At 42.2% G+C, this 18,000-nt stretch overlaps 1 protein-coding gene across 1 annotated transcript in view; it reads left to right on the plus strand.

Moving 5' to 3' along the window:
- The window catches only part of LOC109918322 (eukaryotic translation initiation factor 4E type 2-like), a 38,681-nt gene that overhangs the window by 10,270 nt on the left and 10,411 nt on the right, over positions 1-18,000 (plus strand). The window contains exons 3-5 of the mRNA XM_048620255.1: positions 10,341-10,475; positions 15,929-16,033; positions 16,129-16,281. Coding sequence (XP_048476212.1) covers positions 10,341-10,475; positions 15,929-16,033; positions 16,129-16,281 — 393 coding nt within the window. The remainder of the gene's footprint in view (positions 1-10,340; positions 10,476-15,928; positions 16,034-16,128; positions 16,282-18,000) is intronic.

Genomic DNA, 18,000 nt, shown 5'->3' on the forward strand with positions numbered 1-18,000 from the left:
GTGTGTGTCTGTGTGTGAGTGACAGTGTGTGTCTGTGTGTGAGTGACTGTGTGTGTTCCAGTTTGTCTCTTATTATCCTCGCAATGTGTGATCTCTTATTGTCCTGCTTGCCTATATTGAAACTTATTACAAAAGTTTTGAACAAAAAAGAATGATTATTTTGTGAGTTTGCTCATGTTATTTCAGGTAGTGTTGCTGCTCTTGAGCTGTTCACACTCTCACTATCTGGTCAATGCAATGATGCCATTTGAAGTGATAGAACATAGATCAGTGCACTGAATTCCCAGAATTAGCTTGAGACACTGATCAGAGGCCAACTGCTTCCTCAAAGGAAAGTGTACATGGCAAACTAACCTGTCCGGCTCTTGGATCTCTTATCCATACTGTAGATTGTATAAAATTCCTGAAATAAAACAAAGAATAGAGAACAAGAGGCATTCAAACAGGCACCCTTGAAGGCCAGTATCCAGCTCTGAAAGCTCAAGCAACTCACAGCTATATTTATAGATTCAAGGTAATTGCAAGGGAACTAGAAGCAACTTCATCTCCTTATTTGAGGAAGGCTGCTATAGCTATTGAGGGAGTTCAAAGAAGGTCAACCAGACTGATCCGTGGGATGACAGCACTGACGTAGGGGGAGGGACTGGATCGGTTAGGACTGTATTGGCTGCAGTTTCAAAGATTGCAGCGATTGGTGGTTGGGGAATGTATGTGTGGAATCTCATAGAAACCAGCACAATTCCAACAGGATTTGACAGCATAGATGCAGGAAAGATGTTTTCAAGACCAGGGACTCCAGAACTAGGGGTCACAGAGGACGGAGATGAGGAGAAATTTCCAGGAAATTGTTGAGGCCAAACATTGAAGACTTTCAAGGAAGCTGTAGATATAGTTCTCAGGTTTAAAGGGACCAAAGGATATGGAGTGAAAGTGGGAACAGGGTACTGAGTTGGTTTATCAGCCATAATCATGCTGAATGGCAGAGGAGTCTCAAAGGCTGAATGACCTACTCCTACTCCTATGTTCAGTGCTTCTATGTAACACAAGGGGAAAAACTGGCACTGCCTGAAAGAGTGGTAAAAGCAGTGGGAGGCGATGGCCTAGTGATATTATCACCGGACTGTTAATCCAGAGACCCAAGTAATGTTCTGGGGAATCGAGTTTGAATCTTGCCATGCCAGATGCTGGAATTTGAATTCAATAAAAGTCTGGAATTCAGAGTCTAATGTCAATTGTTGGAAAATTGAACAAAATTCGAATTGTTAGAAAGACCCATCTGGTTGACCAATGCCCTTTAGGGAAGAAAACTACCATTCCTATCTGGTGACTCCAGACCGACGGCAATGTGGTTGTCATTTAACTGCTTTCTGAGCAATAAAAATAGTGACACCCTCATCACATAAATGAAAAAAAATGCTCAATGACAACATTCAAAAGAGAATTAAATAAATACATAGAATAGTACAGCAATGAGGCAGTAATTTGGTCTCTTGAGACCATTTGACTTTCTTGAGAGTGACTTCAAAAGGTAAGATGTTGCTAAACTTGAGAGGGTGCAGAAAAGATTTACAAGGATGTTGCTGGGACAGGAGGGTTTGAGTTAGAGGGAGAGGCTTAATAGACTGGGGCTATTTTCCCTGGAGCATAGCGGGCTGAAGGGTGACCTTATAGAGGTTTATAAAATCATGAGGGCATAGATAGGGTGAATAGCCAAAGTCTTTTTCGTATGGCGGGAATGTCTGAAACTAAAGGGCAGAGGTTTAAGGTGAGGGGAAAGATTTAAAAAGAACCTGAGGGGTAACTTTGTCACGCAGACGGTGATGTATGTATGGAATGAGCTGCTAGAGGAAGTAGTGGAAGTGGGTACAATTCAAATATTTAAAAGGTATCTGGATGGGTACATGATTAGAATGGATTTAGAGGGATGTGAACCAAATTCTGGCAAATGGGACTGGGACAGATTGGGATGTCTAGTCGGCGCAGACGAGTTGGACCGAAAGGTCTGTTTCCATGCAGTATTACTCTGTGACTCAGTCTTATCCATTTCTGTGCTCTGTAATAACTTTAAAAGGAATTAGTGAAAAACGTTTTTAAAGAACAATACATTTAATCCCACTCCTCTGGTCTTTTCTCATATTCATGCAGTTGTTTTTGGTTTCTATATATTTATCCAATTTCCTTTTATTTAAAAGCTACTGTTGAATCTTTTTACCTTTTTACCCTACTAGGCAGCATTGGGGTAATTCTCCTGTCACCACTTCTTGTTCTGCTAATTATCTTAAAGCTTTCTCCTTTGGTTACCCACCCTTCAGCCGTTGGAAATAATAAAGAAAACTATCTAAACTTTTCATGATTTCAAACACAGCAGTATTCTCCTTTTTAATCCCTTCTGTTCTAAGGAGAACCGTAAATACTCCAATCTACCCACATGACTGTAATGTCTCATTACCAGAACAATCTACCAGGTTTCTTGTGTACCGTCTCCAAAACTTCCATGTACTTTCTAAAGTGGGGTGACCAGAACTGAACATAATACTCAATCTGGAACTGAGCTAGTATTTTATGTAAGACTTGTAAAACTTTCTTGCTTTTGATTCTCTATGTGTAGTGATTGAAACCAGGTTGACCTCATTGACTATGAGGTCGTTGATTGGGGTTGTTAACCTGACCAATGTAACTAGGAGAAGATTTAGAATCTCCTTGGCCCAAAAAAGTATATAACCAAGAGATTAGAATCTCTTCAGTTCAGGTGACTGACCCCGAGCTGGCTGACCACAGCTAGTGTACTGTGCGCTAGTAAATAGAAAAGAAAAAAATATAACCAGGAGAAGATTTAGAATCTCCTTGGCCCAAAAAAATATATAACCGAGAGATTAGAATCTCTTCAGTTCAGGTGACTGACTCCGAGCTGGCTGGCCACAGCCAGTGTACTGTGCACAAGTAAACAAAGTGTGACTTGGTGACAGGATACTGGCCTCTGTGAGTTATTTCACTCAGGTTTAATGAACAAAAATAACCAGGAGAAGATTTAGAATCTCCTTGGTCCAAAAAAACCCAGGAGATTAGAATCTCCTCAGTTCAGGTGACTGACTCCGAGCTGGCTGGCCATGGCCAATGTACTGTGCACAAGTAATAAAAGGGTGACTCGAGGATGGAATATTGGCCTCTGTGCAGTTATTTCAGTGACAACGCGAGATACCAGGACATGCCTGAAGAATATTCGCTTGCAACAGTCATCTTGGAGTTGGAGTAAGCGTTTCCGGCATCATGCCTTTATTTGGGAAGCTTGACTCATTTGAACCTGCTGTCAAAGACTGGGCCCAGTATATGGAAAGAATGCAATATTTTTTCCAGGCAAGTGACATCGGGGCAGATGAAAAGCAACGAGTCATCCTTCTGACTGCTTGCGAAACTGCAGGATTTTTGATTACAAGGGGCTTAACTTTCCCAGAGGCACCAGACATTAAAACTTTCCAAGAATTGAATGGAGTTGGTTAAGGAATATTATAACCCCATGTCTAAGGCTGAGACATTATTGGTTTTATTTGGCTGTTTAGAGAACCAGGGGAATCTGTATTGGGAATTTTGACGAGGTTGAGACTACTGGCAGAGGCATGTGATTTTGGGTTAACACTGAGTAAGGTGCTGAGAGACCATTTGGTATGTGGGATTAATGACATAACCATGCAGAAGCCCAGTTGGACTTCAAACAGACATTACAACTAGTATTGTCATTAGAAAATGCAGCAAGTGGAGCATGGGAGTTACAGGGCATACCAATGGAAGTGGACTCCATCACCTGTCCACCTGAACTTGAGGAACACCACTTGAGTGTAGGCAATCGCAGAGCCTCATGCAGGGCATATCCTGAGCAGAGAGACACCAGGCCAGCCCACAGCAGAACCCCACAACAAAGCCAAGCTTCGGCCAAGTGGCTAAAATGTTCTTCAGGATCTAGGCTGGCAAGCCATTGTAGTTGCTGCCGGTATGCAGACTCAAGACAGCAAAGTAGTCCTACATGATATGACTTGAGTAAGAAAACTCACAGGCCGGTACCCACAAGAGTGCACACCCTGAAAAGTCCCCCTACATGTGGGTTGGAACAATTGAATTGCTTAGTGACATCCAAATTGGAACTGATTAAAATTAATGTTTGGTGAAAAGGTCACCCAGTTCCTATGGAGGTTGATACTGGTGCAGGTATGTCTATGGTTGCAGAATCTCTCTTTAACAAGATTCTTGGGACTCTAACCCTTAAGTTTGCACAAGACCTCAGCCAGACTGAGAACATATAATGGGGAACCATTACAGATTAAGGGTACGACTTTTCGGTTCCGGTCTTCTATGAGAAGCAGTTGGTGCAGTTACCACTGATGGTAGTAAAAGTCTCGGGCCCAAGCCTATTGGGGCGGAATTGGTTGAGAAAGATTTACTTAGATTGGCTCAACATTTTTCACTTAGAAAATCACTGCCTCAGTGCAATGCTAGTGAAATATGCAGGAGTATTTCAGGAAGGACTTTTTGGACTATCAAAGGGGCCAAAGTCACTTTACCTGTTGATCAGGAAACAATTCCAAAATTTTGCAAGGTTCACCTGGTGCCATTTGGCTTGTGCGCAAAAGTAGAGGCGGAAATCAGGAGGCTGGAGAGTGAAGGAATCATCAAACCAGTGCCATTTGCAGAACAGACAGTACTGGTCGTACTGATTATGAAGCGTGACTGTTTAGTTCGCCTTTGCAGGGATTTTAAGCAAATGGTAAGCCGCTTCTTGCAGCTGGATAAGTACCCAATCTCTGGCATAGAGGATGTGTACGCATAGTTGGTGGGGAGGGCTATCCTTTACAAAACTGGATGTGAGCCATGCCTACCTGCAATTGCGACTGGATGAGTAATCCCAGAAGTATGCTACAATTAATACCCATGGGTTTATATCAATATACAAGACTGCCATTTGGGGTATCGTCAGCTTGCACCCTTTTCCAGCAGATCATAGAGAACATTTTACAAGGGCTACCCCAGGTTGCCATTTAACTGGATCATGTACCAATAACAGGGAAGATTGGTAAGTTGGAGAACTTGGACGTAGTGTTTAAACGTTTCTCCCAGGCGGGCGTAAGCCTTAGAAGGGAAAAAGGTGTGTTCCAGGCATCCCAAGTGACCTACTCGGGTTACATAGTTGACAAAACCAGGTTACACCCGTTGGAATATAAAGTGAGGGCGATCAAAGGAGCTCTGGCTCCCACGTCTGTACTGGAGCTTAGGTCTTCCGTAGGGTTAGTGAATTATTACGGAAAGTTCATACATAACCTGGCCTCCATCTTGGCACCCTTACACCTGATATTGAAAAAAGGACAGCCTTGGAAATGGTCATGTAGCCAAGAAATAGTCTTTAGAAAAGTGAAAAAGCAACTATTGTCATCTAAGGTGTTAACTCACTATGATCCAAAGCAAGAGGTAGTGCTGACATGCGATGCCTGCCTGTATGGTATCATGGTAATGGTGGCTCACCAGTGGCCCAATAGCATATGCTTCCTGGACTTTGGCTGATGCTGAACACAAATATGCCCAGATAGAGGAGGAAGATGTGACGGTCATCTTTGGTGTGAGGAAATTCCACCAGTACTTTCACGGACAGGAATTTGTCATAGTTAAAGATTGTAAACCCCTGCTAGGGCTATTGAAGGAAGTCAAGGCGATGCTGCCCATAGCTTCCGGTAGAATTCAGTGGTGGGCCCTTATTCTCAGAGCGTACAAGTACAAGTTATAACACCATCCAGGAAGCCAAGTGGTTAATGCAGATGCCTTGAGCTGCCTGCCACTGGCAGATACTGCACTGGTGGTGCCTCCTGGAAGAGCCCATTTTGGTTTTAAACTTCCTGGACACGCTTCCAGTCACCCCTGACAATATCCGACTGTGGACACAAAAAGGTTCTGTCCTAGCAAAACTGGATCCAGAGAGACCAGATCACCATAAAGGACAGCATATTACTATGGGGAGCAAGGGTGATTGTCCTGAGCAAAGGTTGTCACCAGATGCTGGCCGAACTCCACCAGGGTCATCCATAGGTTTCCAAAATGAAGATGCTAGCAAGAAGCTATGTCTGGTACCCGCGGTTGGATGCTGACATAGCTACATTGGTGGGGCAGTGCTCAGAGTGCCTACAAGGACAAAAATTGCTACCAGTAATGTCCCCACATTTGTGGGAATAGTCAGCAAATCCTGGACTCAGTTGCATGTCGACTACACCGGTCCTTTCATGGGCTGAATGTTCCTGGTCATTTAGACACCCAATCAAAGTGGTTGGATGTACATAAAGGTCTTTCAGGAAACTCAGGGTTGACAATTGAGAAGCTGCAAGCATCGTTCGCAATACACAGACTCCTGGACGTATTGGTCAGTGACAATTGGACGCCATTTACCAGCAAGAAATTTGAATATTTCCTAAAGTCAAATCGCATTAGGCACGTAAGGACATCATCCAATGGTCTAGCAGTCCAAACATTGGAGGCAGGCTCAAAGAAGCAGCCTACAGTGTCAATTGTTATCAAACTGTTCCGGTTCCTGTGACAACAGGGATAGCTCCAGCAGAGTTGCTGATGGGGAGAACAGTCCACACCAGGGTAAATCTGATATTCCCAGACCTCGGGGTGGGGGTTGAAACAGCAACAGAAATGCCAGTGCTGGCCACATTCCTCCTCTAAGTGAGATAGAGGGTTTAATTCAGAGGATAAAGTTCAGTGCCGGAACCATGGAAATGGTCCTGTATGGGTACGAGGCAAGGTTGACGCAAGGTCAAGTCTTGTCACTAACAAAGTTCAGGTAGTGATACAGTCCTGAACAAACACATGGATCACCTAAAAGCTGTTACCTCGCAAACACAACAGGAGCAAAATGTACCTCGCCCCTCAGAACAGCCAGAATGCCTGTCGGAAACCATAGGTTCTCCCCCTCCGTCTTGTGTCAATAAAACCTCAGAGTCCAAGATGGATGCAGCCTTGATACCATTACTGCGAGAAGAAGAGGAGGAAACTCTCCTGAGATGTTCCGAATTCAAGAGGCAGGCTATGGTCTGGTACACGCTGCTCGTCTCAGAGTCCAAATCAGAGGAACCAGACTTAGGGCGAGAATGTCGCAGGAAAAGCTACAAACGAAAGACAAAGCCTACATCCCGGACTTGGGGGTAGGGATGTAGTGATTGGAACCAGGTTGACCCTGTTGACTATGAGGTTGTTGATTGGAGTTGTTAACTGGCACCAATCAGGGGAGCCCTGGCTAACCAATATTAACAGGAGATTTAGTATCTCCTCAGTTCAGGTGACTGACTCCGAGCTGGCTGGCCACAGCCAGTGTGCTATGCACAAATAAATAGAGGGTGACTTGGTGACAGGATACCGGCCTCTGTGCAGTTATTTTGCTATGCCTTACTTATTAATAGCATGATCATATAAGCGTTATTAACTCCCTTGTTAGCCTGTCCTGCTACTTCAAAGGTTAGGCACAAAGAATCCAATCTCCATATGTTCTTATATCCCCTTTAAAATGGAGAAGACACAAGACAACTTAATTGGTACAATGTTCCTACCAAAATGTAACAAACCCAATGGAGGAAAACATTCAGGATTATAGGGAAAGAGCTGGGAAAATTGACTAATCGGTAGCTTTTGAAAAGAGCCAACATGAGCAGACAGGGCAAAAGGCCTTCATTTGTTCTCTATCTTTCTGTGTTTCTTATTCATTGTTTTATCTTGTTTCATTTTTTTGGAATACGGCCTAGACTCCTGCTTCATTGGCATTTGAAACAATCAAGGATACAATCATCTTCTAATACCTAGGGGAGGTGATGGCCTACTAGTATTATAAGTGGACTATTAATCCAGTGACCTAGGTAATGTCTTGGGGACCAGGATTCAAATCCTGCCACTGCAGATGATGGAATTTGAATTTTTTTAAAGTTAAGAATCTAACGACGACCATTAATCCATTGTTGATTGTTGGAAAAAACCCATTTGAACATAGAACATACAAAAGTATAGCACAGTACAGGCCCTTCGGCTCACGATGTTGTGCTGACCTATTATCCTACTAAGATCAATCTACCCTGCATACCCTACATTTTACTATCCTCCATGTGCCTATCCAAGAGTCGCTTAAAAGTCTCTAAGGTAACTGACTCCACTACCACTGCCGACCACTCTCTGTGTGAAGAACCTACCTCTGACATCTCCCCTATACCTTCCTCCAATAACCTTAAAATTATGTCCCCTCATAATAGTCATTTCCACCCTGGGAAAGAGTCTCTGACTATCCACTCTATCTATGCCTCTCATCATCTTATACACCTCTATCAAGTCACCTCTCATCCTTCTTCACTCCAATGAAAAAAGCCCTAGCTCCCTCAAACTTTCCTCATAAGACCTGCCCTGCAGCCTAGGCAGCTTCCTGGTAAATCTCCTCTGTACCCTCTCTAAAGCTTCCACATTCTTTCCTGTAATGAGATGACCAGAACTGAACACAATATTCCAAGTGTGGTCTAACCAGAGTTTTATACAGCTGCAGCATAACTGCGCGGCTCTTAAACTCAATTCCCTGCTAATGAAAGCCAACACACCATATGCCTTCTTTACAACCCTATCAACTTGGGTCGCAACTTTGAGGGATATATGGACGTGGACCCCAAATTCCCTCTGTTCCTCCACACTGCCGAGAATCCTGCCATTAACCATGTATCCTGCATTCAAATTTGACCTTCCAAAATCAATCACTTCACACTTTTCTGGGTTGAATTCCATCTGCCACTTCTTTGCCCAGCTCTGCATCCTGTCAATGCCCCGTTGCAACCCACAACAGCTCTCCACACTGTCCACAACTCAACCAACCTTCGTGTCATCAGCAAACTTGCTAACCCACCCTTCCACTTCTTCATCCAAGTCATTTATGAAGATCACAAAGAGCAGAGGTCCCAGAACAGATGCCTGTGGCACACCACTGGTCACCGAGCTCCAGGCTGAATACTTTCCATCTACTACCACCCTCTGACATCTATTGGACAGCCAGTTTTGTATCCAGACAGCCAAATTTCCCTGAATCCCATGCCTCCTTGCATTCTGAATGAGCCTACCATGTGGAATCTTATTGAATGCCTTGCTAAAATCCATACACACCACATCCACTGCTCTACCTTCATCGACGTGTTTTGTCACATCCTCAAAGAATTCAATAAGACTTGTGAGGCATGACCTGCCCCTCACAAAGCCATGTTGACTATTTCTAATCAAACCGTGCTTTTCCAAATAATCATAAATACTATCTCTCAGAATCCTCTCCAATAATTTGCCCATCACAGAAGTAAGACTGACCAGTCTGTAATTTCCAGGAATATCCCTATTCCCTTTCTTGAACAAGGGAATGACATTTGCCATCCTCCATTCATCTGGTACTACTCCAGTGGACAGTGAAGACGCAAAGATCATTGCCAAAGGGGCAGCAATCTCTTCCCTCGCTTCCCATAGTAACCTTGGGTATATCCCGTCTGGCCCAGGGGAAGGGTCTGAAGAAGGGTCTAGGCCCGAAACGTCAGCCTTCCTGCTCCTCTGATGCTGCTTGGCCTGCTGTGTTCATCCAGCTCTACACCTTGTTATCTCAGACTTATTTATCCTCATGCTTTTCAAGATTTCTAGCACATCCTCCTTCCTAACGTCAACCTGTTCGAGCATATCTGCCTGTTTCATGCTGTCCTCACAAATGTCAAGGTCCCTCTCACTGGTGAATACTGAAGTAAAGTATTCATTAAGGACCTCCCCTACCTCCTCTGACTCCACACACAAGTTCCCTCCACTATCCCTAATTGGCCCTAACCTCACTCTGGCCATCCTCTTGTTCCTCACATAAGTATAGAACGCCTTGGGGTTTTCCTTGATCCTACCGCCAAGATTTTCTCACACCTGCTTCTAGCTCTCCTAAGTCCATTCTTCAGTTCCTTACTGGCTACCTTGTAGACCTCTACAGCCCGATCTGATCCTTGCTTCCTTACCCTAAAGTAAGCTTCCTTCTTCCTCTTGACTAAGTTTGGTTCACTAATTTCCTTCAGGGAAGGAAACTGTCATCCATACCTGGTTTGGCAGACATGTGACTCCAGACCCACAGCAATATGCTTGATTCTTAAATTAGGGATGGGTAATGAATGCAGCGTGAATGTATAAAAAGAAACCTGCGGTTTGAGATGTATACATACATTGTGTACAGGACCGCAGGGTTCTGTGATACACAATTAAAGTCTATGTGGAAAGGAGGTAAAGTTTAAAGTGCTGTTGATTAGTTTTGCTGATTATGCTTTATACAGGCAGTGACACCTGGAGCTGGTGAGCATCCTCTACAGTATAACTACACCTTCTGGTACTCCAGGCGCACACCAAGCAGGCCAGCCAACACTCAGAGCTATGAACAGAACATTAAACAGATTGGAACAGTCGCATCAGTAAGTAAGCTATTAAGTCATAAAAAGTAGAATTTTATTCATTATAAATACAATATAGCAATGACATCCAACATATGGAAAATATCATAAGCTAATATTAAGGATGTTATAACAGAGTATTTTGATAAGTTTAAGGTAATCAAGCAGAGCCAACATGGTTTTGCCAAAGGGAAATCATGTAATTTATTGGAGTTCATTGAAGAATGGGAATCAGTGAATGTACTGTACTTAGATTTCCAGAGAAATTTGATAATGTGCCACATCAAAGGTTATTGTGGAAAATAAAAGCTCATTGTGTAGGGGGTAACGTATTGGCATGGATAGATGATTGGCTTGCAAACAGGTAGCAGTAAGTAGGAGTAAATGGTGTGCCATCGGGAATGGTGCTGGTCCTCAACTCTTTAGAACTTGTATAAATAAATGATTTGGATGATAGGGCTGAAAGTATGGGATGACACAAAGGTAGGTAGGAAATTGTGTTGTGAAGAGGACATAAGCAACCTACAACGTGATAGAGATAGGCTGTGAGTGGGCAACAATCTGGCAAATGGGGTACAGTGTGAAATTGTCCATTTTGGCAGAAAGAAAAGAAGCATATTATCTGAATGTTGAGAGGTTGCTTAGAGATCTGGCTGTCCTAGTGCCAGAATCGAACAATGTTAGTATGCAGGTACAGTAAGTAATCAGGAAAACTAATAGAACATTATGTTTTTATTGTGAAGGGGATTGAATGCAAGAGTAGGGAGATTATGTTTAAGTCATGCAAGGCATTGATGAGACCACATCTGAACTATTGTGTGCGGTACTGATCACCGTACTTAACGAAGGATGTTAATGTATTGGAAGCGGCTCTGAGAACATTTACTAGATCAATAACTAGAATAATCAGATTGTCTTATGAGGAAAGGCTGGATATGCTATGGAGTTTGGAGTCAGTGGCGACTTAATTGAAATATATAAAATCCGGGGCAGTCTTGATTGGGTGGGTGTCAAAAGGACATTTCCTCTTGTGGAACAATCTAGAACTAGGCATAGTAGTTTAAAAATAAGGGGTTGGCCATTTAGAAAGTACAGTCACTATAGTCTTACCAGACCATAGGGCTGCTTTCTCATTAGAGGGAGATGACTGGTAGTGGTTTAATCTGAGGGCCACCACAGGTAAGGCAAAGGGAGAGGTTGAGACGGAGAGTCCTTCATGGTATCCTCCCTCAGTGCAGGACTTGAACCCATGCTGTTAGCGTCACTCTGCACCGCAAACTAGCCATCCAACTAACTGAGCTAACTGGCCCCCAATTAAGGCAGATGAAATAGTTTTCTTTCAGAGGGATGAGAGTCTTTGGAATTCCCTTCCTCAAAAGGCATTGAATGCAGAATCTATAAATATTTTTACTAAGGAGATGAAAGATTATCAGAGATGTGCAGGAATGTGGAGATGATGTTAAAATCAGATCAGCCAAGATCTTATTGAATGGTGGAGCAGGCTTCCTTGCTTGTCTTATTAGGAACAGGAAGAGGGAATCAACACACTCATCTGTAGTAAATTGTGTGACAAATAATGCCAAATCAGATGACACATGGTTAAATTCTGGATTTGATTTTGAGACACTTAATCAGTGACATGTCTTTGAACTTAAATAAACAACTCATATTGACTGAAGGAAGCAGAATTCTCTTGTCAGAGTCAAAAAGTTTAACTCTTATTAAGAGTAACATGTCATAATATATACTTTAACAAAATACTGATATGCCACACCTTCTATTCTGGTACACTTGTGTAGCGATGAGCTAATGGTTGAATTGCCTCCTTGCAACCATGAATTGAACCATAGTAGCCTCCTCCAGAAGTCCCCAGCATCATAGAACCAGTCTTCATCCAATATGCTCCACATAATGTTAAGAAACAACTGAGGCTCTCGATACTGCAGAGGCCATGACAACATTTCAGCAATAAGTATTGTAGACGTGCTCCAGAACTCATTGTACCCCACCCAAGCTATTCCAGCTACAATACAATGTGGAAAATTATTCTGGTATATCCTGTACACACAGGACAGGACAAATATAATCCAGGCAATTCCCAAACAATCATCTACTGTTGATCATCAGTAAAGTGATGGAAGGTGTCATCAACAGTGCTAAGAAGCAGCATTTGTTTAGCAATAACCTGAGTACTGACATTCAGTTTGTGATCAGCCAGGGTCACTCAGCTCCTGACCCCATTACAGCAGTGGTTTGAATATGGACAAGAGAATAGAATTTCAGAGGTAAGGTGAGAGTGACTGCTCTTCAGATCAAGCTGTACTTGACCAGATGTAGCATTAAGGAACCTGAGCAAAATTTGCATCAATTGGAATTCAGGGTTGGTGGGGGGGTGGGGTGGGTGGGAGTGAGGAATTGCTCTGCTGGTTGGAGTCGTACCTGTCACAAAGGAAGATGGCTGGAGGTCACTCATCTCGGCTCTCGGACATCACTGCAGAATGTTCTGAGGATAGTATCCGAGGCCCAGCCATCTTCAACTGCTTCAACCTTCTCTCCATCATAAGGTCAGAAGTGGAAATATTTGTTGGTTAAATGTTCAACCCTACTCTCATCTCTACTGATACTGAAGCAGTCTATGTCCAAATGCAACAAGACAATATCCAGATTGGTGCTCACAAGTGCTAAGTAACAATTGGGCCAGACAGGCACCGTGCAGTGGCAGTCTACAATAAGAGAGAATCTAATCATCGCCTTTTGGCTTTCGATGGCATTTACCATATCTGAATTTCCCACTATCATAACCAGGGTGGGTTGGGGGAGGTGGTGGGGAGGGGTTAGTGGTGGTGGGGTTTACCACTGACACATAAATAAATTGAACCAGCAATATAAATACTGTGGCAAAAACAGCAGATAAGAGACTAGGAATCCAGCAGTGACTAACTCACTTCCTGACTACCCAAAACTTGTCCACGATCAACAAGGCACAAGTCATGAAAGTGATGGAATACTCCCACTTGCCTGGATGAGTGCAGCTCTAGCAATGCTCAAGAAACTTCATACCATCCAGAATAAAGCAGCCTACCTGATTAGCATCACATCCAGAAACATTCACTTCTTCCACCACTGACACTCAGCAGTAGCGACAAGATGGGCTGAAGAAATTCAACATGGTTCTTTCCAAATCCATGACCACCACTGTATAGGATAAGGGCAGTAGATAAACATTAACACCACCATCTTAAGTTCCCCTCCAAGCCACTCACACCTGTTGCGAAGTTGGGAATAGTACTTATGGATTAGAAGGTAGGACATTAGAAATTGTTTGTAAAATGATAGGTGGGAAGAGAGTGTAGTCCCTTTAAAAGATGACACTTTTTTTTCTAGGCTTGGAGATTCATAAAAAAATGTGTGCAGGCAGCAGCAGATGCACAGAGAGTTCTTGAAATTGAAATGTATCAAAAGGCTATACTGTTAGCAGGCAAAGCAGCATTTTTACTAAGACAACAGGTTTTTGAGATTAGTCAATTAATTTAAACTAGTCCCTAGATACCAAAGCTCAACTTAATTTAAGTCTGATGGTTTTGACAATCTCGGACCGATCCTATTGTAAGAAATTAATAGGCCATCAAGGGTATAAAAGAAGAGGGCATTTGAAAATCAGTTTGAGAGTCAACTGTCATCTGCCAAGAGAACAGCCATAAAAGAAAGAATCACTGGCTCTCACAGAAATCTCTAAGCTCTCAGAGTAAGCATCATTTAAATAAAAGTACTATGGCACCCTTAGCTAATGTTCCTGCCACAAGAATTCGACGGAGGAAGGTGTTCCTGATGAGGACAGCAGAGAACATTCCGGAAGATTTTTCCTGACTGTAATTTCGAGAAATTAATTTTTAATTTTTTAAATTAAGTTTGTTTACAGAAGAGGGAGTTGTATCTATTGGAACAGCATGCCTTTAGAATTTTGTTTTATTTGGGAATAGTGTTAAGTGGGAATTATTCAGTTTGTTAGTAGTTCTGTAATTTGTTCACTGTTAAATAAATAAATTGTTATTTGTTGATTGTAGACTGACTGCTGGGAGTTCTTTCATTTAACCTCCCCTCCCTAACACATCCAGACTTGGATATGCATCACCATTCCTTCTGGGTCAAAACCCTGAAACTCCATTCCAAATGGCACTTTAGGTCAAACTATACAACATGGACAGCAGTAGTTCAAGAAAGACAGCTCATCACCACATTCTCAAAGGCAACAAGAGATGGGCAAAAAATGCTGGCCCAGTCAGTGATGTCCTCATCCCATTAATGAATATAATAAGATCTTCACAATGTGGATTCATGAATAGGTGTCTAAAGCAGAAAGGATGGGTGAACAATTCTTGACCCTTTTATAAAAACAAATGGAAGTTTGAGGATACTAAGAGAACAACGTGTTCCCATTTGCAGAAAAAGTTTGATTCTTTACTGCTGCCAGAAATTATTTTGATTAATGTCCCATGATGAAAATTATCTTTGCAGATTTTTAATTTTGTTCTTCTGCCTGCTTGAGACAAATGAAATTGATTATGGTTAAAGAGATGAAATGTTGTGACCCTGAGAATTTAAGTTCTTGTATTTGCAAGGGATGCAAGTGTTTGTGCAGCCGACCAATTTGACCTGGGAAGGGGTGTGGGAGATGCTGTGGTTGTTTGGAAATAGATCTGAATAGCAGAGTATTTTTGAGAGACCCCGAGAAATTTAGTGCTTTTATGAGAAAGTGGCAGATGAAGAAATTGGAAACATGAAAGATCTCCATCACCTTCTGAATATTGGCTTGTGTAGATTTCCAGCCTATCTTTGCTTCACTGTTGGCAGAAATGTTTAAAACTGTCTGGCACCTGAGCTCTGGAACATTCCTCTCTCCCTCAATCTTACTTTAAGATGTTCCGTAAGCTTTTGGTGAGCTTATATCTGTTTATTATGTCTTTCTGTGGCCCAGTGTCAGGTTTTGTTTCACCTTGGGACTTTTTACTATTTTATTTGGGACATTATTTGTCTTCGGAAAGAAGGACACAAATAACACCCCAAAAATGTTGGAGAGCACAGGGTCCGGTGAGAGAGAGGAACTGAAGGAACTTAAGGAAATCAGTGCAAGTATGGAAATTGTGTTGGGGAAATTGATGGGATTAAAGACCAACAAATCCTTGGGGTCTAATAATCCACATCCCAGAGTACTGAAGAAAGTGGCTATAGAAATAGTGATTGCATTGGTGGTCATCTTTCAAAGATTCCGTAGACTTTGGAACTAGGGCTGAGTGTCATTTTCCTGCTCCTCTTTTCTATGCTTCCATGTTTAACATTACAACAGCTTGCGTTTACAAGTGTCGATTGGGATTAGCTAGCTATTCCTTTTTACGCTCTTACTACACGTATCTGATTCAGTAGACTATATAAATGTCATTTAGTGTTGATTATTTACTGGTAACTTCTTCGTCCAGGTAGAACAGTTCTGGAGGTTCTACAGCCATTTGGTGAGGCCAGGTGACTTGACAGGTCACAGTGACTTCCACCTCTTCAAAGAAGGCATCAAACCCATGTGGGAGGTGAGTAGGATGCATCAAAGGGTTTAACCATTGCCTTTGTTTCATTGGCATCCAAGACAAAAGTCACATATAATATCTGATTTATCTAATTACAGGATGAGGCTAATAAGAATGGTGGCAAATGGATAATACGTTTACGCAAAGGCCTGGCATCCCGGTTCTGGGAGAATATCATCTTGGCTATGTTGGGAGAGCAGTTTATGGTTGGAGAAGAGATCTGTGGTGTTGTGGTGTCGATCCGGTTTCAGGTGCATACTTGGTGATAATGGGTTGGTTGTGGGTAAATCACCTCAAGTTACCTTTTATTCGACTGCTTAATAAGAAATCTCACAGACAATCAAGTGCTGAAACAATGATTTAAACTTTATTGCATGTAGCAACCAAAATAAGACTCCTCAAGTAAGCAAGTTAAGCCTCACAACCCAACTTGGCTATTACCCAGTCAATGAAGGAATCTGGCCAGGATTCCACCAACAGCAGTTTGCCTCTGGAAGTGTTTAGCGTTCGATCCTTATATAACGTTGTTCTCCAGTGTTCTGTAAAGGTGGAGTTCTGCTGTTTGATTCTTATACAATTTTCTCTCGTTCAAGTTTGTGGTGTGACATTATGTCAATTCAATTGATTCTTCCATCCCCAATATTGATTACTTTCTTGGAGATCTCAAGTCTGTAGCTTACCTTCCTTCCAGAAGTAGTTCCCCTGTTCCTCGCTACATTTGGCCTTAACTGTCTGTTCAAAGACACAGTTTTCCCTTGATTAACTCATTATATTCTCCAGCAGGGCAATCCTTATCCTTTATGGCAATAAAGCATCCAGTTTATCAAAAAGGTATCAAAGCAGATTTGTTTATGTAATCTCACCAAGACATGGCTAATTACTTTCAATCACTGTGTAACAGCTTGTCTTCGTCCCTTTCATCTTGAGAAACAGTTTATTCCAGAAAGAGTTATTGCTTAATCTTTCAATCCTTGAAGTTATTAAAGTTCTGAAGTCTAAAATATCAAAGGGTATTTAAGCATTGGGGGCTGTGACATAATTTGAACTGCTTTGCAAGCAGACGCAACTTTTTATAGCAAACTCCACTGGAACGCCCTGATTTTCTAACAAAAGAGCTTTGTACAGCATCTCACAGTTTAAAACACAATTGGGAGTGACTTTAGCGGATGAATCTTGCCAACTTCAAAAATATGTTTAGCATTAAACTGTTTTTAAAAATCAGTTAAAATCAAGAACTTGCCTTCATATCATAGTGCAGAAAAGGGCCAATTGTCCCATTGTGCTAGGGTTTGTAAGAACTACTTAGCTACTTGCTGTCTGTATTTGTAAAGCCAAATATCCTGTATGTCTTTTTTAACAGTCTTTTAAATTTGCACTGCCATCTTCAAAGCTGATGTACTGTACATCTCAGATCTCTGTGCCCTTACAATAGTTTAAAATGTGTTATATAGTACAAAGTTCCAAGAGAAAGCAAAGAAATAGATGCCAAGGTCACTACAGGAGAGGCTTAATGGGGTGCAGAAATGTTATGAGATCTGACATGTAGGTGCTAAAAGGACCTGCTTTACATTTGGCCCGTAGGCAGATTTCACCGTCGTGCCCCAAATTAAACACTCTTTGGTACAAGCAATTTGAGGTTCCACCGAGATGGCTTAATGGGACAGTCTGAAAGGCTTTCAGGAAGGACTAGCAATGCACTGTTAAAGGTGGATGGATGCATCGACGGAATTCAAGACTGTTTTGATTTTGGTGGATTCATGATCACAGTCACCTAATAAAGGCAATTGACAATTTGCAACAGTTTTCTGTTGGCTTATTGAGAAACAGCAGGGTAGATCGCTTCATTAGTTAATTAGACAAAGATAGGAAACATACTACCTGTGACAGATGAAAATGGATCGCAGATCCTGAATCCATACTGTAAAGTAGAGGAGTAGAGGCAGCGCACTCCCATATCTCAGATGACTTGG

Source organism: Rhincodon typus, chromosome 45 (genome assembly GCF_021869965.1).
Source record: "Rhincodon typus isolate 14 chromosome 45, sRhiTyp1.1, whole genome shotgun sequence".
Lineage (NCBI taxonomy): Eukaryota > Metazoa > Chordata > Chondrichthyes > Orectolobiformes > Rhincodontidae > Rhincodon > Rhincodon typus.